General features: G+C 35.4%; 1 protein-coding gene across 1 annotated transcript in view; it reads left to right on the top strand.

Annotated features, from left to right (window-relative positions):
- Positions 1-217: 217 nt before the first annotated feature.
- Positions 218-22,078, top strand: part of MEOX2 (mesenchyme homeobox 2) — a 69,735-nt gene continuing 47,874 nt past the window's right edge. Inside the window, exon 1 of the mRNA XM_049641570.1 lies at positions 218-1,096. Within this exon, the coding sequence (XP_049497527.1) occupies positions 583-1,096 (514 nt within the window). The 5' untranslated portion in view covers positions 218-582. The remainder of the gene's footprint in view (positions 1,097-22,078) is intronic.

Here is a 22,078-nt window from a genome sequence, read left to right as displayed (position 1 = left end):
GAGTGCAGAGTTGGGGTGACGTGCGCCGCGGAGCACCTTGGCCGCCGGGCCCGGGAGGGGAGAACCGCTGTATGCCCGGGCTCGGGTTTAGGCGCCAGGCGCGCCGCTTGCAGCCTTGGCGGCTGGCAAGGGCGGGCGGGCGTGGACGCACTGCGTGCGTCCAGCGGGAGATAGGAAGTGGAACAGGGAGCGCGTGGCGCAGACTGAGCGGGAGTTTTGGAGGGAGTTTGCATGTGGTCAGCGCCGGGCTCCTAAGCCAGCCCCCAGCTCACATTACACTCTATTTATAACCTCTCAGAGCCGTTTCCCCCTGAAAGCAGTTCTCTGGGACCACCTTCTTTTGGCTTCAACCTCTCCTACTCTTGACATCTGAGTAGCTCGAAGGGAAGCTTCTCCAGGTCCGAGTGTTTATATGTAAAGGAGTCTGGCCGCTAGGGCTCAGGACCGGGATTATCCGAGCTCTGCAGAAACGGCTATTTATTTGGGAGGGGGAAAACACGATTTCTAGTGAAAAGTGACAGAGGGTGGTAGCGTTTGGAACCATCGTGAAGTCTTCTGCCTGGAACCTGAGACTTGCATGCTATGGAACACCCGCTCTTTGGCTGCCTGCGCAGCCCTCACGCCACGGCGCAAGGCTTGCACCCGTTTTCCCAGTCCTCTCTCGCCCTCCATGGAAGATCTGACCATATGTCCTACCCCGAGCTCTCCACTTCTTCCTCGTCTTGCATAATCGCGGGATACCCCAACGAGGAGGGCATGTTTGCCAGCCAGCATCACAGGGGGCACCACCATCACCACCATCATCACCACCACCACCACCAGCAGCAGCAGCACCAAGCTCTGCAAACCAACTGGCACCTCCCGCAGATGTCCTCCCCCCCGAGTGCGGCTCGTCACAGCCTCTGCCTCCAGCCGGATTCGGGAGGGCCCCCGGAGCTGGGGAGCAGCCCGCCGGTCCTGTGTTCCAGTTCTTCCAGCTTGGGTTCCAGCACCCCGACCGGGGCTGCGTGCGCGCCAGGGGACTACGGCCGCCAGGCGCTGTCACCCGCGGAGGCGGAGAAGAGAAGTGGCGGCAAAAGGAAAAGCGATAGCTCAGGTAAGGGCGCGCCGGGCACTGTCGGCGAAAGGGGGCGGGGAGATGACTGGGAAGATTCTCACAGTACTGTGAGGAAGCGGGGAATATGGTATACGTCTTGCCCTCTCTGGCTCCCCGCCGCCAGATTCGGTGGGGCTGCTTTCGTCCTGTTACTTGGGGGCACGTGTTTCTCCAAGCGCAACCCTGCAGCCAACGGCGTTAAGCTCTCCAAGGTTCCAACTAGTTTACCAGAGGGTTAAGAAAAAAAGGACAAGTGACAGTATGTGAAATCGATTGCGAAGCGTGACCTTCCATCTGAGAGGTGGGGAGGGGAGTGCACCCTGGGATGCAGCGTCCGCTGGGCGTGCGTGCGGCTGCCGCTCCTTGACTTTTTCCCTTGCAAGTTCCCGACTCCGAGTGGCTCGATTTTTCCCATCGTTAACTGGATTTCCAAATTATTGCACAATATTTGGAACTTGCAGTGGAACTTGGCAGAACGTATGAGAAAAAAAAGTTTTAGTTTTTTTTTTTTTTTATTCTGATTTCAGAGTTCTTTAAATAGCACCCTATTCCAAATGGTAAAAATTTCCCTTTCTTGGGGAAGAAGACAATCTAGGAATTCAGATGATTTTAAGGAATGTGTCAGAGATTGGCAAATAAATACATGATCAAACTCTTGAGGAAAAAAAAACGATTTTTTAATCGTAGTTGTGTTCGTGTGGTGCTAATCTAAACAGAATCTCTGAGTTGCCAATGTGGAAAGTAAGCTCTCCTCCAGCTGAGTATTAGGGGAGGCAAGTGTTTGGAAACACACAGCAACCGGGGTAATGTTGGTTCTCTACGTGCTTGAGGCTGGTGTGCGAGGGTGCGCGCCGGAGGCGCTGGTCTACGTGGGGAGAACTTGAGTAGCCACGCAAAAGGGAACTTTACTAAACGCAGATGCTTGAAAGCATAGACTGCCAAGTAAACTGTAGCAGTCCCGAGGAACTGAAGTTTTTCGGGCAACTCCTTAAGGCCCTTAACAATCTGTACGTTGTGAAATTGTTAAAAGATACTTTACAATTAAGGGAGTTGTGAATTTTCTTCTGTAGCTATCGCAACCTGCGTTCCAGCTTTCTGGAAAGTGTCATTGGGTCAGTATAATATTTACGTGGTGTTCTTCCTTCGCGGGATTGGTTTAACAAGTACTAGAAGGTAACTGCAGATATTAATGTGAAGGATTGGAACGTGTTTGGTTTTGGTTTTTGTTTTTGTTTTTTATAACGCTTTAGGTAAGATCCCACGTAAATGGCAATTTGAGCTGCATACTTCATGTGCCTTTGCAGCTGAGCTATCACTGGTTCTTCAGCGTTAGCCTGAGATACATTCTTCTATCACAAACTTAAAATCCAGCTTCTACTTTTCAAGGTCAGGGGTGAACTTTTAATGCTCCATCACAAATTAGTTTATATGTTAGAAACTTACCAGCAGTATCATTCATTTCTAATGGTTTTTACTAACTGTAAGTGAAACTCTCTTAAGACAGAGTTTAGAGGTTAACCATGAAGGTTTCCATCTTCATTTTTTTTTTTTAAGTCAGTTTTAAAATAGTGTTCATGTCTTAGGCTCAGCATTTGATATCAATGTAACTTTTTTGGAAGCAGATCCCAGTTCAGGTTGGTCAGTCCATTTTTGCAATTCACAGAATCTCTTACTGTTCATTTAACTTCATGCAGTGAAAAACCTATGATGGGCTGTTCCTTATGTTTCCTGAACTGAATCAATGCACCTATGCTTCTTCGGGTAAACCGAATTTTCATATAGGCACATATTATTTTGGTCAGAGGGAAATAGAGAAAGTGGGATTCAAGAACAGGTTCCCTTGAATTATTGTGATAAGTTTCTTAAGAAAACTAATAGTGCTATCCTCTTTTGGTGGGAAATAACCATATAACAAACTAAGTTTATATTTATATGTTGAAACTAATTAGCGTGCTGGAAAAACAAGCACAAAAATCTGCATCAGCTACATAAAGTATTAATAGATGAGATCTTGAGTGGGAAATACAGTTAGTCATCACCCAGGGTAGAATCACTGGGGAGTTAGGATGAGCGTTTTCCATTCATGTTGGGACATTTTGAAAGAACTTTTTGACTAACTAAAAGGAAAGATGGTGATGGTTTTCAGTTAAATATATGCATACTCATTAAAAATAAAATTTGATTTGGCAGTTTCATTATTTGTGTTAATATTTGTTAGATCTTTAGATAGATTTAGATTCAAGATATCTTTCTCCTGTGATATTTCAGTTGGTCTTCCACATTAATATTTACAGTTACTTCATATCATAGTATTATAAGGGCATCCTGATCCAGTGGAAACTAAAGCCATGTAGAAAAACACTATAATTTTGACATGTTTTTAACATGTATATCTCATATTGCTTGTAGCAGTTTTAATATTTCAATATTTTTAAAAATTAAATTAATTTCTGAACTCTTGGAATTTTAAAATTGTATCATGAATAGTAGAGAACACTTATATTTTGTTAGAAAGTTTATAATTACTATATGTTTATAATTGAAAGTAAATGTAGTACATAAATCCAAGGCAAAGTCAGAACCAAAATTCTGTATCCTTACTTGTAATATCCAGATTGTATGTATATGTATATGTGTGCATGACCCTGTGAAATTCGAATAGAATTTTAAGCAGCATAAAATATTGCAAAATGACCTAAATTTTTATTCATGGTAACGATGCAAAAACTATAATATGTAACATTTTCCAGTGTGCATTTACTTGCATCCCCCCCTCCCAAACACACACATATGCAAACTCAAGAAGCTTAAGTGTCTAGAAACAACTATTTATGGACTTTGGGCTTTCATTATAGTTTATTGACAATTGAAAATAGCCAAGTTTAATGGACAAGCACATTGTTATTTTTTATATGTGTTAAACATTTTTGCAACTTTGAACCTCCTATGCTTTCCAGCATTATTAGCAAAGCCAACATCTGTGATGTCTTCAAAGGAACTCTTAAAAATCAAAACTTTACAACTGCACTTAAAACAATCTATACAAAGCAGGTGATTCTGAAAAAATGTCTATAAATAGTGTGAATTACTTGGCTTCAATTACATTTGATTGCTCTCCAAGCAATGTAGTAATAGGTATAAACTGTCCACTTTTAGTTAAAATAATGAAAACAGATTAGTCAATTTAACTTTAACTTTTTATGCAGGCAATATACAGTGTAAATATGTAAATATTTCTTATTCAAATTAGTTGAATAACTACATATTTTATTAAAAAAATCAAAATTATATTTAAAAAGAAGGGAGGTTTGGGGATGTGGATTTTATAAGGTTTGGAATAATATTAGATTCTTGTAAAATTAGAAATATTTATAGTTACAATAATCATAAAATATTTGTTATCAAATTATATCTGCCTATATGCTTGGCTATGCAGAATGACAAGCAAGTATTACTTTAATAAGCTGGAACTTAAATACAGAGCAATGTCTTACCCACTCTAACTCTGGTACCGTATTGTGATTTTTTCCAGATAATTCAATCATGTTTTATGAAAGGAAGAATAATTACTTTAATATTATTATCTCTATGTTACTGGACTATGGCTTTTCAGCATCTCTTTTAGAATTTAAAAAAAGTTTATTGGATCTTGATAATTATAGAAGAATATTGAACAAATTAAGTGTCTCAAATCTATGGAATAAAAAAAATGTCATTTAAGTCTTTTTCTTAGAGTGGTAGATTAATTTTAGGTGTGAACATTTTAAAATGGTGACCTGACATAAAAAATTCTAAGTACCATTGACCTCCATGAGTGTCTCAAATGATTACACTCAAAAGTCAAGACCAGCATTCCCTTTAGAATTAAGGTGCTTTATTGTTGAAAGTTAGCAATGAGTGGAAGGAATAGTGCAAATAAAAATGGAAATGGTTTTGAAATCTTTGTAACTATCTTTATTTATAGTTCATTTGAAAAAGAAAAACATTAAATACTTGCCATGGTACTGCTAAAACTTTCATTTGGGTTAAAAACCCAGAGCTGAATATTTAAAATTTTAATATTTACTTATAGTAACTTTCAATGGAAACCATTAAGTTGGCACCCTGTAAGGTGATCTCTACTAATAAACTGAAAAAAAAAAAAAAAAAAAAAAAAAAAAAAAAAAAAACGTTTTAAGTATATTACCCTGTTTTCCCTCTGTGTGATTTGGAAACATGGACCCTTCATCAAAGCATTGGCATTTATAATAACATAATATTTACTATAGGTTCTAAATGCTCTAAGAAAGTAATTTTATACAAAAAGTGAAATCGCAAAAGGAGATAAAGTTTTCCCCTTAGATCCAGGGAAATTTGGGAGACTAATTCCATATTTAATATAAAAATTAACTTTTTTTTTTAATTTGAGAAATAACTTGTATATGAATTAATAGCTGAATAATGTAAAAAGTCCCACATATAAATCTATTACATGTACCTGGCCTGGTAATGGTGCCATTTTTATTCATTTACTATATTAAGACATATATATGCTGTGCAATTTTATTAACTGTATTAAAAATGGCAGCCAGAAACAAAGATGTGAGGACTTATTAGGTTTTCATTTCAAATGAGAACTTAAATATAGTAGAATAATGTATTTTAGTTTTTACACTGTGTTCACTTAGGTAGTTATTTCTAAAATTTCAGAGCGTGTCTCTCTTCTAAGCATGGCTACAATGATTATAAACATCTATGAATGATGCATGCTAAGAATGGGAAAATATTAGAGAATAAAATACATTTAGGAATTCTTAATATTTTTTGAATTAATAGTTGTGGATGATTTATCTCTCTCAAATTTTCTATATTTTTACCATAATGTTTTTTTATAATAGTAAAATATTTTCTGGGAAAATATATTAGCACATGAAGTGAGCCTATCAAGAGTAGCATTTTCCCCCCTTGATTGAAATCATAAAATAAGAAGGATTAATTCTTGAGTGGCCAGTTAAATTATATTTCCTGCATTATGGTACTTGTGACTGATTCTAGTGGTTAAAATAAAAATAAAATTAAATTAAATATAAAAAAAGAGGTGAAATACTAACCAAGACCAAAGTCCGCAAATTAGAAATTGAGGTAGATATGATGTATTTCCTACTTAATGTATTTAACCAATAAAACACATTTTATTGTCACAACTTATTTCTCCGTATTCTGTGCTTTAGTCATTAGTATGGCTTAGTTATCAATAATAAGCTTTCTGTAAAGGTTGTAAAGAAAAGGAAGCACTAACAATTTTCCTGTTTTTGTTATGATGCTCTTATGACTATCTGGAATAGTTGTATTAAACTGAAACCCGCACGTAGGGATGGAGGAACACCGTAAAGAAAAGTCAGTGGCAACATTCCGTGCTACTCCTAAATCTTAGTCATCGGTGAGGTTCAAAATCCAACTGGAGAAAACCTTGCAGAATATTTTATTGCTCTCATGGAGCAAAACTTACAATGGTAAAGGTCATTTAGGTCTCAGCCTTCAATTTGCATTACCTATGTGGAAGCAGAATTAATTTAAATCTAATGCCCCTTTCTCTAATGGTTTCCACTTATGTTATAAAAGCGTAGGGAATTTATTTTCCCTTTCGGTAAGTTGTGTTTGATAGTATTTTAAGATACAGAATAACCAAAAATATGTCCATTGATCCATCTGTATAAATTTGAGACATAGCTTTTAAATTTAGAGTGAGTATTTCTATTTGAAACCTTTTGATATATTTGTTACTAAATTAACAGAAAGTTACTTGGTAAGAGTATGCATTCATATGTGGTCGAATGGGTCAATTATTAATTTCTCTGTTTAGAATTTTAAATATGTAAAAAAAGTTTCTGATTATTCACAAAACTTTCATTTATGATGTTACATTTTCCACAGCAATATAATATTTCTGAATTTACACATTACTCTGTAAATTTGGTATCGTGTATTAGAATACTGGTTTTCATAGGGTTTGAAAATAATTTATGATATACTTTTTTTATTTCTTACATGTGCATATGAACGAGAATCATCAGGTAAAATCTGTATTATATGAATACATTCTTGGAAAGACTTTGTATGAAAGAGAGGAAAAATACTTTCAGAAATAATCAGCTCTCTTAGGTCTAAAAATTAATAAATCTGATCTTAACCTACATGATATTATTGCTGTGCCTCTTTAAAAAGTTAGCATTTCCTAAAAGTTTAATCATTCTAAGCTATTTGTCTATTTTGGTGACTTAATTCTCATATCCTTAGAATTTTACTTTTACTGTAAAAGTTTACAAGGGAATAAGTGATAGTGGTAAAACCATTAGGGTTTTGATTACAGATTTAAATTAAAAAATCATTGCTCTTCAAAATTTCATAGAATCAACTCAATTTGAATGTTTCAAATGTATTTAAATGTCCTCTTTGTTTACATAAGCTTTCTTTCTAATATGTTTTAGGTATGTTTCTTGAAGCTTGGGTGAATTAGATTGGCTGGAATTATGAATATAAGGAGTTATTTTTTCATAGTTATTAGTTTCTACTGTGTTTTAGTAGAAAGGTTAGTGGTGAAGAGAAAACAGGGAGGGTGCTAAATTAACTAGGACATGGCAGCTATTCTTCAAGCACGCTTTTAAAAAATCTGTTTATGTGAAGATATATATGTATAAACACACAATAATAAATTGGTAGAATTCCAAACTTAATTTCTTGATAAGAGATCATCTGAAGTGGAGCATCCACATTAGAGACCTCAACATGATGTTAAATGTTCCAGTTAGAAAGTAAAATATTAGGTTTGAAACGTATACAGCTGTGTGGAGAGTCCAACGGGCCGAAGCTGGTAATCAATGATAGTCATTAAAGTCAAATCTGCCAACTCCCCTGCAGTTTTTGTTTTCTTTTGTTTTTCTCTTCCTCTAGCTCATTATTCTCCACACACTTCAAGAGATCCCACAATGCTCTAAGAAAAGAAAACCCCTCAGTTATCTTACATGACTGTGGGCAAGAAAATGATTAAGATGAAGTCATCTCTCTCTCAGGCTCTGCGGAAACGTAGAGGAGGGTCCAGCTTAGGCGGGTGGATGCCAGTAGAATTTTAAAGGCCTGGAATTTTGCTCTTTGAAAATGTAGCCTTAAAGCTTTGCCAGAAACGACACCCAAATAAAAACTTAGTTTTTTTGCAGAGTGATAGCTATTTGCAAACGTAGTGGTGAAGTGTAGTCAAATGTCTGTAGAGGCGGCTTCTTATATTGTCTGGACTGTTCAGTAAACTTTTAGATTATCATTCTTAGCCTCCTGAAAAACTATCAAATTAAACTGATGTATATTCTTATTAGTTAAAAGAAAAAGTACAATGGGTAGTGACTCTTACCAAATGAACAGTGAATACCAAGTGAATTTCAGAAATGACTGATTTTATTTTGAGAGCTAAAATGTGAAGTTTAGGAAAATAGAATTGTGTGATCAGAAACTTAGTCGGAACTAAGTAGATAAAATGTAGCCTTGATTTTTTAGGACACCGATAATTTAGCAAATGGCTTCCACATTTCAAGAACCATGTAAAGAGAGCTTTACTAGTAACTGGATAGATTAAAATTAAGTGATGTCTCTCTTTATTTAATATTTTTCAAAAGTAAAATGAGTTCTCAGTATGTTTACTGTCTTCAGCAATTAATATCTCTCCAACTACAAGGTATGTTTACTTTGGGAATTTTTTAATATGAAATACAAATGGGTCTGGATGCATTAAACTAGACAGCATCTAGATGTAAGTCGTTGCAATAGATTGAAATGACAGGAAAGCCAGAGGTTAGGCATCCAAATGTGGGGTCCTGCTGCTGTGCACATTTCTAGGATTATCACCTTTTGGACGTCCACTTTCAAAATTCAGGGAATTACAGATATCTCTTCTTTTAAACTATTGTTTATTCTTGGAAGATGACCGTTACCAAACTTATTCTTGCATTCTCAGATGTTTGGGAAAATAAAAAGTAACAGGAACATTGTGTGTGTGTGTGTGTGTGTGTGTGTGTGTGTGTGTGTGTGTGTGATTGTTTTTGCTTAATTAGCCAATAGTTGATAAATCTTGAAGGATTTATCTTATGTCTTAGTTATCCTGTCAGACAAGAAAATAGATGGTACACTCAAAGGGATAACTGAAGATGAAGAGAGTTTGATGATGACTCTTTGATGGTGAGCAGTGTGTTGGAAAGCAACAGGAAATGGTCAATCATCCAGGGTCTGACCACATTTGGAAACCATTAGCTTCTCTAAACCTGAGGTGGCAAATAGAGGGAGCTATTGAAAGAATCCAGAATCTGGGGAGAGCAGCAGGACAGAAGGCTTCTGGCAAAGTGGGGACCTCAGGTGGAAAATTGCAGCCAGTATCAAATATCATCCAGTAGACGATCTTTATGCCTTCCAATCTCCTTTTGTTGTCTTCCATTGGCCAAATATAATCAGAAGACAATGAAGCAGACCACACTAGTCTTGGTAATGAAATCCATAGGAGTCATAGAGGAATGCAGGCTGCAGAGGAGAAATGTCAGTGTAAATCTGGGAGAACCCCAATGTCTTGCTAATTCTCTTGTTAGCTGTGATTTAACTTCTCTTTCTGTAGTTTCCTAAAAATTAAAGTGAGTTAATGAACATAAAGCACTTAGAACAAGGTCTGGGTCAGTAAGTGTTGTTATTTTTATATCAGGGTAGATGCAGTTATGTCATGGGTGTGCCCCACCTGAAAACAAGCTCTATCTTATGTTGCCTGTTTATTTGTATTTTACTACTACTATTGCTATAGGGAATGTTGCTTGCCTAAAAGATAGCTACAGATTTAAAATAATCTGCCACTGTCGCTAGAACTGTAAGTCCCATGCCATTTTCCGGAAATGGAGAGTAAGTTGTAGACCAAGTTGTGTAAGAGATGCAACCTTCCTTCACTTAATCACCCTTAAGATTCCCATTCCACAGACTTTTTTGCTTGCACATCGCCTAACCTTCTTTCTCCGGTGTCTCCTGCCACTTTTCCATCAAACACTTGTTTTCAAGAGGAACATTACAGAGGGGTATTTATTTAGTCAAAAGGGAGCAGAACTTAAATCAAAGGGATTTGAATATGACAATGAAATTTCAGGTCTCTGTTTTCAGTAACTAGGAGGATAGGCATGGCATTCTTTCTGCCATATTATAAAGTTTCCTGCAGACATAATTTACATATTGTAGTTCCTTTTAATTTTGGTGGTCTCATTTGGAGACACTGATGAAAGGTAAATATGCAGATAGCACGACAAGCTAAAAATATATCCCTCATAAAGTGAATAAAAGCAGTTTTATTTGATAATTTTGTTTTTCTTGGAAAAAAGCAACAATATTTTACTCATTTGTGTGTTTACTTATATTTAATACATTTTTGAGATTTTGTTTATATTACTCACCTGAGTTGCAAGTCCTAGGTGGTTGGCTGATTTCACTCTGGTAAGCTTAGTCACCTCTCCTACACCCACAGTTCAATGTGAGGAATTCAGAAAAGTACTTTAGGGAAATTTTATTATATCTGATGGTCTGAGGCAGTTACTTTCAAATAAGTAAAAATCAAATACTGTACTAAAATTCTAAATGCCAAAGTTAACACTTCAAAGTTCCTGGATTCATAGCAATATAATTGTTAAAGTTAGAGAATTCAAATGACTAGTGATTGCTTCTCTGTTGGATAATGGAAGGGCTGAGGGGATGTAGGGAGAGGGGTCCAGGAAGACAAACAGAACATTATATGTTCCATAATACACAGCAGTGATAAGAAAGGGCCGATGACATTATCTAGTTCATTATTCTTAGATTTCAAGGTAGGCTTGGTTGGTCCATTCTCTTAATGAGTTGTAATCTTTAATGTCTAAATAGGTTATTAAAATCTGAATTATCAAGATACCAGAAGACTCCCAAGTCATCACCCAGTTCAATGAATGTATTTCCTAGATGAGAGAATGTGCCCAGAGAAATTAAGTAATGTCTGTCCACTCAGCCAAGTAGTGGAAGCTGAACTTCCATATCCTGACTTCAGCCTAGTGCCCTTAAAAGGAAAATCTCATAAAATATTGTGAAACCTTAAGTTTTTAGTCTTCCCAATAAAAATAAATTTCAGCATCATTTAAAATGTTGGCTACTGCTTTTGAGTGAATAAAATGGAATTTGACAAAGTGCTTTACTTGGGTGTAAACTACCTCTCTCTAAATCTGATTTTATGGTTACCTCAGTCAGTTTTCATTCTGTTTTTATGAATATAAACACTGTTATACTTTCCGAGCTTCAGTTTTGTAATGACATACTTCTTGTTATCAATTACCAATTTGCCTGTATATTAAAAACAATTTTTTTTTTTACTTTTATTTATTTTTTGAGAGACATAGAGAGACAGAGCACAAGTTGGGGAGGGGCAGAGAGAGAAGGAGACACACAATCCAAAGCAGGCTCCAGGCTCTGAACTGTCAGCACAAGCCTGACATGGGGCTCGAACTCACAAACCGTGACATTATGACCTGAGCCAAAGTCAGACGCTTAACCGACTGAGCCACCCAGGTGCCCCAACCTGTATATTTTTAACACCTCATACAATAAATCATAACATTTTTAAAGTTGAATGTCTGGTAATGTGCAGCTGGACTTTGTTGTATTATGTCTATAATAGATATTTACGTAAACAGAATAGTATTTTGGGTAACCATTTGTGAATTGAAGAATCTGTTTTCTGTTTTAAAATTTTTAACTCAAGTGAATTTTGCTAAATTGGGCTTTACCTATAAAGTATTACTAGTTTTTTTGTGTTCAAAATAATGAATAGCTCTAAGTAGACACTTAGAAACTCTCCCTTGTCACAAGTCATCAACTTTATCTCTGTTCTTGGATAAGTATTGATCTTAGTTTTGTTTTGTTTTGTTTTGTTTTGTTTTTTTTTTGATCTTAGTTTTTATTTGAATGCAGTCTTCTTGCATAGAAAATACTCAGAAATATTAGTAGTTGGCCATTTTGCCTTTGCTAGCCAGCCCTACCTTCCTTATTTCTCCTCCTTTCCTGCCCACACCCATCTTCTTCACAATCTGTAAACACCAAACCCGTCTGCTCCTCTCCAATACATTGAACCATACAACTTCTGAAACACTGTAACAATGACCTTTCATAATGATTTCCAGATCCTTGGTTTTTACTAGAACCTCAAAACACAAAAGTAAATATCAAAAATACAGTTGGGGGTGCCTGGGTGGCTCAGTACTTAAGCATCCTACTTAGGCTCAGGGCATGATCTCCTGGTTCCTGAGCCACTCTTAGGTCCACTCTTGGACCTAAGTGTCCTTCTCTCTCTGTCCCTTCCTGCCCCCCCCCCCCCCCCCCCCAGGAACATGCTGGTGCTCTCTCTTTCTCAAAAGTAAAACATTAAAAAAAAAACTGCAGTTGGTTCATTCAAGAAATTTTCTTTTCCTTTTTTTTCTCTAAACACAACACCATTTCCAAAATAATAAAACATAATTCCTCTTTTGTGTAGTTAATTTTAATTTACATTCAGACTGCTTTCACATTAATGGTCTCAAATGATAATTTCTCCTTTTCTGCTAGACTTATATTTAGGATTCAGCCATGTAGCCTCTTCCTACACAGCTTGGCTCAAATCCATTCTATTCCACATTCTCCTTTATTTTTTTTCTTATTTGTACTTTGATGTCTCTTACACTTAATTTAGTTTTCTCTCCAGGACTGCTGATGTACTTATCTTCTTAGTATCTTTATCTCTTTTCATTCTTCCCTAATGGAGTCCTGTATTCAATATATCGTAATATTTTGAGTCTCATTCCTCTTGTTGGAATTCTACATTAAATTGAAATTATTTCACACAGTATGAATGTTTAATTATAGGCTTTGATGCAAATGCTACTTGGAGTGGCTAATGTCCATCAATGATTTACTACTAGATTTTCTACTTTCTTATGTGCAACCAAGTTTTGTTTGTGTACTATCATATGTACACAACATGTAATTAGATATAATGTAACATATAATAACGTGTCTTATAATGTCATATTTATATAACTGATAGAAATTTAAAGTAGTGTTTTCCTAGCAAAGTGATCTTTTTTAAATAAGCATTTTATTTATTTATTTATTTATTTATTTATTTATTAAATGTTTATTTTATTTTTGAGAGAAAGGGAGTAAGAGTGGGGGAGGGGCAGTGAGAGAGGGAGAGAGAATCTCTGTGCTGTCAGCACAGAGCCTGATGTAGGAACCATGAGATCATGATCTGAGCGGAAACTAAGAATCTGACACTTAACTCACTGAGCCACCCAGGCACTCCAAAAGTGATCTTTTCATGTAGTCTTCAGAACACAATGTTTAGCATTTGTGTTACTTTAAAACAGTGTTCTGATATTTCTTATGTGGGTACCTAAATACAGGTTGTCATAGCTGCAGTCAAGAAGTTTTCTGCAAGATTTTTTGCATCTCCCATTTAGTCAAGAACTTGTGATATTACTTACTTACTATTTAGCTTCCTTTGGTGGGAATTTAGGGCTGTATATTAATGGGCTTCCAGCTAAAGTCCCCCAACTCAATCATTAAGGGCTTTATTGATCAGCTTGGTCAGTTTTGCTGACAGTGGGTTTTCTTTTATTTTAACCAATATTTCTTCAATAAACTTCTTTATGCCTAGCCCTTTAAATTTTTTTTTTTTTGTTTTGTTTTGAGAAAACTAAAAATTAACATGCAGTTGTAAGAAATAGTACAGAGATCCTGTATGCCCGTTACCTGGTTTCCCCCAGGGGTAATATTTTGCATAATTATAATACAATAGCATAACCAGAAAACTGATATTGATACATCCATTAATTTTATTCACATTTCACTAGTTTTACATGTACTTACGTGTGTGTGTATTTATCTCTATGCTGCCTGCCATATTTATCTTTTATTTTGATCCCATAGCCTATAATACCTTTATTTAATATATATTCATTATTGTCATTAAAAGCTTGTTTATGACACTTCTCAGGAGAGTTTAATGAATATCCACCCTAAGTAATGATCTGTGTTTGTTTCTGATTGATTTTTATGGATGCTTTCTAAGGTCACATACCTGTGATTATGTGGTTTATAGTTACCACTTATGAGTAAATCAGGACAAAAGTAAATATGCATTTATTAAAAACTACCATAAGTCAGCAAAAAAAAATCCTACATTTTAGAAGTTAAAGTGTCTATATTTTCAACAGTTCAGTGATTGTTAAGCCTAACTTCCTGTTAATTAATGTATAGGAATGCCTCATTCCATTATTTTTGGGTGAAACATGAGATTCTATAAATATTCTGTGAAGTTATGCCATGCATTGTTGAGCACATTGCATACAGCCAAGTAATTATAGTATTTAAAATGTCTGTCCAACAAAGCCAAAAAGTAAATTAAACTAGAAGTCATGGGGCAATTGGGGAAAATATAGAATATTAATTGATCTGCAGTGTTGTGTTGGATAGTGGCACAAATATTTGGTGATGTGGAAAAGAAAAAAAGGGTTATTTTCAAATAGGCTGGATTATTAAAAAGAAAGGAAAAATCCCTTTTATGAGAAAAGTAATGCAATGATGCTAGTTCAATCCACAATGCCTTGGGTTCTGCTTTGAGTATGACTGGTTAACCATATTTAAAGAATGCTACATGATGAGAAAATGTGGATCTAAGACACTGACAAGTGGCCACATGTGAGGGAGCCTGGCTTGTAAGCAAGGAACACTGATAGTGAGGGTTGAGCAAGCTAAAGAAATCATCTCACTTGTGGGTCTGAGGTTAGTCACAAATCATAGAAACTAATGAAAGGAAAGTTTCAGTAAGCCTACCTGTGCATGTGAGTTGGTTGGGTTATTATTTCTGTAAGAGTTAAAATTTATCTGTATTTGACAAGTTTCAGAAGTTATGTTATCCATGACTGATACTGATTCTACTTCAACAATTCCTTCATTTCATAAAGAAAAATAACTTGCAGATTCTTCATACTTCTGGCCTTTTTTGTTAACATGGTATCATAAGATTACATTATTCAGACCAGTAATTCAACACTGACATTACATTGGAGTGAGTAGGGCACTCTTCAAAAACACTGATGCTTCAGATTATGATTAAGTTAATCTGGAATTGTTTTGAATTTTATAATACGAAATTATAGCATTTAAAGAATAGAGAACATCATGTAACACTCATGTGCCCATTGTGTTCAATATTCATCAACACACGGCATATGTTATTTATACCATCCTACTCCTCCTTCACCTTGTCTTAATTATTTCGAAACAAATCTCAGATATCTAATTTCATCTGGACATTGGTATTTTTCAAAACTCTCAAGTGATTCTAGATTGAGATTGAGAATTACTGGTTTAGAATATTGTTTCTAGGTTGAAAAGTTCTGAGAAGCAGGGACTTTATATTCTGAATTTTATCCTTTTCTGCACGTGGAGGGCAATGTCAGACCTGGTTGGTTGCTCAGTAAAAATTATAGGTTTCCTAAAAATGGCCGTTCGTGTAACTGTAACTGTGTGTATCACCAATAATCATAATGCTCTTCTATGCTGTAGTATGGTAATCACTAGCCACATATGGCTATTTAAATTTTAATTAATTAAAATTAAATAAAATTTAAAAATCAGTTCTCAACATCATTAACCACATTCCACATACTTACCAGCCATATGTGCCTGCTGGCTAATGTATTAACCAGTAAAATACACAACATTTCCATTTGTCAGAAAGTACCAGTGAACAGTGCCTCTAGACAAAAAGACAAACTTCCTTACTTTTCAGCTACTGAAAGAACCCCCAAAGATGGGAATCTCCTCAAGTGGAGAAAGAGATTATGCAAATTTAAATACCACACTAAGCTAAATACAGTTAAATGTGTAACTGTAAAAGTTGAAGCTTATCTGAAAAGTAAAATGTAAAGAGCATTATTTGGATAAATAAGACATTTTGGATAAATGCTTGCTTGCTTGGTCAACCAAATGTTCACTAAAATAAAATACATTCTTCATTTTAAAGAAGCCAAAACGTATCCTAAATGATTATTAATTAAATATAATATATAATCCTGGGATTGGGACAGTTAGCAACATAAAAGCAAAGTCAGAGGTATTAAATGGTTGAATTATAAATACAGAATTAAAATAAAGTAAAACACAACATAATAATGGATGTATGTAAAAAAACAAAAAACCCAGAGTATTGGAAGTAGAGAGGGCAAACAAAGCATATTTAAAAATGTAAGGTCAACTAGGGAGATTCTTCCAGGCCTCTTGAGGAATAGGGAGGAGAACATTTTTCTGGGAAAGGGTGGGGAACATGCCAGGAATTAGACTAGATTTTCCAGGGGGAAAGTATGAAAACTTAATAGAATCAGACAGTGGCAATTAATGACAAAGAATTATTAACTTTTACAGCCTCTCAAAAGATTTGGTCTTTCACAGTCCCTGGTGTGATTTCCAGAATTGCAAGTCAGGTAGCTGACAGAGAGGACTATTAAAGGAGATTTTTAACATTTGGGGGAAAAATGAGGATAAAGCATTCACTTTGGCATGAGAAAAGAGCGAATGCAATGAAGAGTGGAGTATAGGGAGTATCACATCTGTACTGTGAAACATCTGTGCATGTTTGGCTGCGGCCATACATTACACAATTAGGTTGCCACAACTGAGGGTTTTGAATATGTGGGTAGCAGGAAGACTGTTCATCAGTGGACTCATTGTTAATAAAGATTAATTGATAATTAATTGGTTGAAGTGCTAGCAATCTGTGGGAGAAAAGACAATACTAGCACTACATGTGAAGCAAAGATATCACTGGATACATTCATGTTAGAATTTTATGAGTGGAGAGTGTACATTCGAGTATGGTCTGCTATGTGCAGGGTCTTGATTCTGTGTGGTGGGTACACTAAGATGAATAGAACACCTTGAGGTTTCTGGAAGGGTCCAGAGCATAGTAGTGAAGACAAAGATGGAAATGACTGAACGTAATACAATGATAGAACATATAATAATGTAGCAAAGGTGATGAAAATACCCAGAGAAGTCCAGGAAGGTTTTAGAAAATCCCTCAGTTCCTCTCACTCCGTACTTTCTACTTTTGAAGTAGAAAAAGATAAAGAAGATATGAAATGGTGAGTAGGTTTTTGGGTTCTTGGACTCATGCATAAATGCGTTTCTAGGGCATTTTCATTCATATCCTCAGTGTTAAGATTTAAGCTTTCCATTGTCTTAAGCACCAAGTTTTGTGGGATAGTAATTGATCATAGGTAGCTAAACTTTTCAGTTCAAAACTATTATTTCCAGGATGTCATTTGATAAAATCAGAGTGAAAGGTAAGAGATCTTGCTAGGTAATTAAATATATAGGTTGCATTATTTTTGGCATGAAATGGATGTCCTCTTTATAAGGCAAGGGAGAATTGGGCCCACAGAAGACAGTGTGGAGTCAATTTACTGATGTGATTGTGATGTCATTAGCTCTCCCATATTTCAAGGGCTGAGTAGAGAATGAATATCATGAAATAAGTGAAATGACTTTTAATCCTTCCTAGCTTTCCTTTCTTCAGTCTTGTTGGCATTTCTCTCCATCTTTATCTTGAGAGTTGTTAGGACTTTCCCACAGGCCGTGTTAGGACTGGAAGGGGTTCTAGAATTCATCAAAACGATCCCTTTAATCTTGAAGATGAGAAAATTGAGGCTTAGAGAGTGGCATCCCTAAAATAATGTATGCAGTGCTGACTGATAACTTCCAATTTGGTATCTTTCTCTTAGTTCTAAAATCTGAAAATTTCATCCCATTTATTTATTAAGCTGTCAAATAGCTGAAAGTTTCCTTTTGAAGATTGCTCAACTGGTCACTTTCTACAATAGGAGTAATGATAGCATGAAAATCTACTTTTTTTTAGACTACCAATATTATCATTGAATTACCATTGTCCATTTAATTTTAATGAATAGTGAACATTAGCTGGCTGGTTTTTATTTAGTTATTTATTAATGTTTATTTATTTTTGAGAGACAGAGAGTCAGTGCATGAGCAGGGAGATGCAGAGAGAGAGGGAGACACAGAATCCAAAGCAGGCTTCAGGCTCTGAGCTGTCAGCACAGAGCCCGATGCAGGGCTCAAACTCACGGACCACAAAATCATGACCTGAGCCAAAGTTGGACGATTAATCAGTTGAGCAACCCAGGTGCCCCATAGTTAGCTTATTTTTAAAAAAAATGAATCTGGAAGGGATCAAATTTCCATTGATGATATCCCAGTGTATTCCTTGCATGACATTTATTTCCTGGTGAAAGTGGTCATTCATTAAGCAGCAATAATTTGGGCGATTCTGGAGTTGGTGTCTGTTCTTTAGATTTACTTTGAAAATTTAAACATTAAGAAATATTTTATCAGTGATTAATATAACGAATCTGTAATGTTGTTATACTTGAAATTACTTCATGATAAGAGTTTGAGGGTTTTGCTTTGTTGTAAGTGCTCTTTCTGAATCCCAAGCATCTTACTTGAATCCTTGCAATTCATGAGTTTTAGTTTCAGTATTCCTTCAGTGATTTCACAAAACATATTCAGTGTCACCGATTCATCAAGATGTCTTTTTTTTTTCTTTTAATTTAGGATAATATTTGTTTTCTTTGCTCATTTTCTCTTCTCTGAGTTATCATGGAAGTGTATGTGAAGGAGGAGGTCATATCAATTCACAAATTTGACTATATTGAATCACATGGGTTTGATTTGGCAAATACATGACATCGTCTTGAACATTTAGAGTGTGGTTAGAAGGAATCCTGAATTGTAAGAAAAGGTTTTTGTGTGTGTGATGTCCACTTAACTAATAAATCTGTCATCACTGACTGGTCTCCATTTCCTCTGAAATAAACAAATCACTATTAAGTCCTTTGAAGCAAGAGACTGCCAGGAAACATGAAAGTCACTTTTGCTTCATCCTCCAAGATAAAGTATTTAATAAGTGGAAATGAGATGCAACAGAAGGAGCCGTGGGGTCTTCACACCTGCTAGAAAGTCCAGCAGATATCCACAGAGCAGGAATTCAAACAAACCTCAAACCTTGACATTCAGCACAAGTGCAGAGACGAAGCCAAGAATGAACTTTTGTAGGGCCCTTGGAAACATCTTAAGTAGAAAGCCTAAATTGTGGGAACATAGGAAACTTGAAGAGGAAAGGCTAGAAATCTGGAAGTGTGTGGCCCTCAAATGAATTAGCCCTCTAGTTTTTTTTATCTTTAGTTTATTTCACATTCAACTTTAAATCAAATGGTAATTGATCCTTTTATAAGAAATTTTATTAGTAAGGCAGGAATTTGATTAAGGAGTAAATATCAAGCATCAGATGTTAAGGGCTTTTTTTGTTCACTTGCTTATTTAATCTCAGAATTACAGACTTATCTTTTATTTTTATTTATGTCAACTGAAATAAATTAATTCCTTTAAAGTAAATGCACATTCATGCTAACCATCAATCTACTAGGGAAATACAAGTTCACGTAAGAAGCAGGACAAAAAGAGAAGACAAATGCTAAAACTCCTAGAAAGACCAAAACACAAGTAAGATTCTAAAGAAATAAACAGCCATTGAAAAGAAAACTGAAAATGTATGTCAAAATTAAATTTAAAAAGGGGTACATTGCTATTTTTTTCAATATTTTGTCTGCATCCTTAATTTTTGATTAAAGAATTTATTTGTCTCAATAACAGAATTAGTCTCTCAACCTGTGTCTTTTCTATGTAGTTATTAGCTTTTTGAGCACATGTAACTGTAGTTGATACTCATTTCAGTAATCATAATACCAAAAACAAAAACCAATTGACACAAAGTAGAATTTTCATTAGAACTAAAACATTTTTTCATCTCAAGTTTTGATAAACTTCTTAATTCAGGTATTCAGGGGTGTGTGTGTGTGTGTGTGTGTGTGTGTGTGTGTGTTTATTTATTTGATTTTTTCCCACATACATGACATTGAAAGGTCTAGGAGTGTAACTGGGGAGATCAAAACTGCAAGTTGTTTGAGTCTGCCAGTAGCTCAGTGACTGGAATGACGCTACTATTATACCTATGCTTCTCACCGTCTGATTTACACTAATCTGTCCTTACTTTAAGGATGCCTGCACTGTGCAATTATTTATAATAGTTCTGCCTTCAAAACGTTTGCACCCTCCTTTGTTGTTTTAAAAATGAATTCAGTTCAGGGAGCCTTGCTGGCTTAGTCAGTGGAACATGAGACTCTTGGTCTTTGGGTGGTAAGTTTGAGCCACACACTGTGTGTTGAGATTACTTAAAAAAGCATAAAATCTTTTAAAAAATACATGGAGTGCTATGCCATTCAAACATGTTAGGTATTATTTTCTTAGTAGCTCTCAAATTTGCAATACAGTATTATTTACGGTAGTCACCTTGCTGTGTAGCACATCCTCATGATTTACTTATTTTGTAATTGGAACCTATACCTCTTGATCTCTATCACCCATTTTGCCCACCCTGCACTTCCCTCCCCTTTGTATCTATGAGTTATATTTTGTTTTGTTTGTTCATTTGTTTTGTTTTTTAGATTCCACATACAAGTGAAATCATATGGTATTTATTTCACTTAGCATAATACACTCAAGGTCCATCCATGTTGTCACAAACGTCAGTATTTCATTCCTTTTTATGGCTGAGTAATATTCCATTGTATATGTTTGTACCACATCTTTATCCATTCATCCATTTGTGGACACTTAAGTTGTTTCCATGTTTTGGTTATTGTAAATAATAATGCAGTGAACATGGGGGTGCATATGTCTTTCCAAATTAGCATTTTTCTTCCCCAATAAATACCCTGTAGTGGAATTGCTAGGTTATATGGTAGTTTTATTTTTAAGTTTTTGAGAAACTTCCATACGTTTTTCCTTAATGATTGTATCAGTTTACATTTCCACCAACCGTGCACAAGTGTTTTCTTTTCTCTGCAAATCTGCCAGCTTTTGTTATATTTTCTTTGTTATAATAGCCATCCTAATAGATATGAGATAGTATCTTATTGTGATTTTAATTTGCATTTCCCTGATAATTAGTGATCATCATTATATGGGATTGTAATGTACAGTATGGTGACTATACTCAATAACATTGTATTACAAATATGAAAGTTGCTAAGGAAATAAATTTTAAAAGTTCCCATCACAAGAAAAAAAGTTTTGTAGTTTTGTATAGTGACATATGGTAAATAGACTTACTGTGGTGATCATTTCACAGTGTATACAAATGTCGAGTCATTATGTGGGACACCTGAAGCTAATACAATGTATGTCAATTATGTTTCAATAAAAATATTTTAAAAATAGGATTTTTGTAGAAATTTCTCTTGGTGGACAGTAACAGATTTGGCCACAGTATGAGAGTTCTTATTTCATTATGTCTTTTTGATAATTGAATCATTCCTCTCATCACCTATTCATCAACAGATTTATAATTATATTGGTTTTTAGAGTTCTCGATACTTTAAAGCAAAATGCAGTTTGTGGCTATGAAAGAATGTTATACCAGGATGCTCTGTGCGGCCATAGTCATTGGGAGCTACAATGGGAAGTTGATTTTCTATCCACAGATATAGCTTTGGTTATTTGCAGATGTCGGAATGACCATGATGTTAGTATATTTGTGGATAGAGTAATGTACATCTGTGTGTTATTTGATAAAAAGGTATAGAGAGCTTTTAATTCTAGGGCCTCTATTCCCACACCATTGATAATCTAGAACATGAAAAATATGTTGTATTTTAGGTTATTGATTTCTAATTATGGGAGATATTTAGTGAGTTAATATAACTGTACTTTTAAATTTTCATATGCACTGCATGCAGTCATAAATCCTTTGGAGTGGCTTCATTCTTTATAAATATCAAGATGAAATACAAATAA

Source organism: Panthera uncia, chromosome A2 (assembly GCF_023721935.1).
Source record: "Panthera uncia isolate 11264 chromosome A2, Puncia_PCG_1.0, whole genome shotgun sequence".
NCBI classification, from domain to species: Eukaryota; Metazoa; Chordata; class Mammalia; order Carnivora; family Felidae; genus Panthera; species Panthera uncia.
Note: the sequence above shows the minus strand (reverse complement) of the source record. Positions and strands in the feature narration are given on the sequence as shown.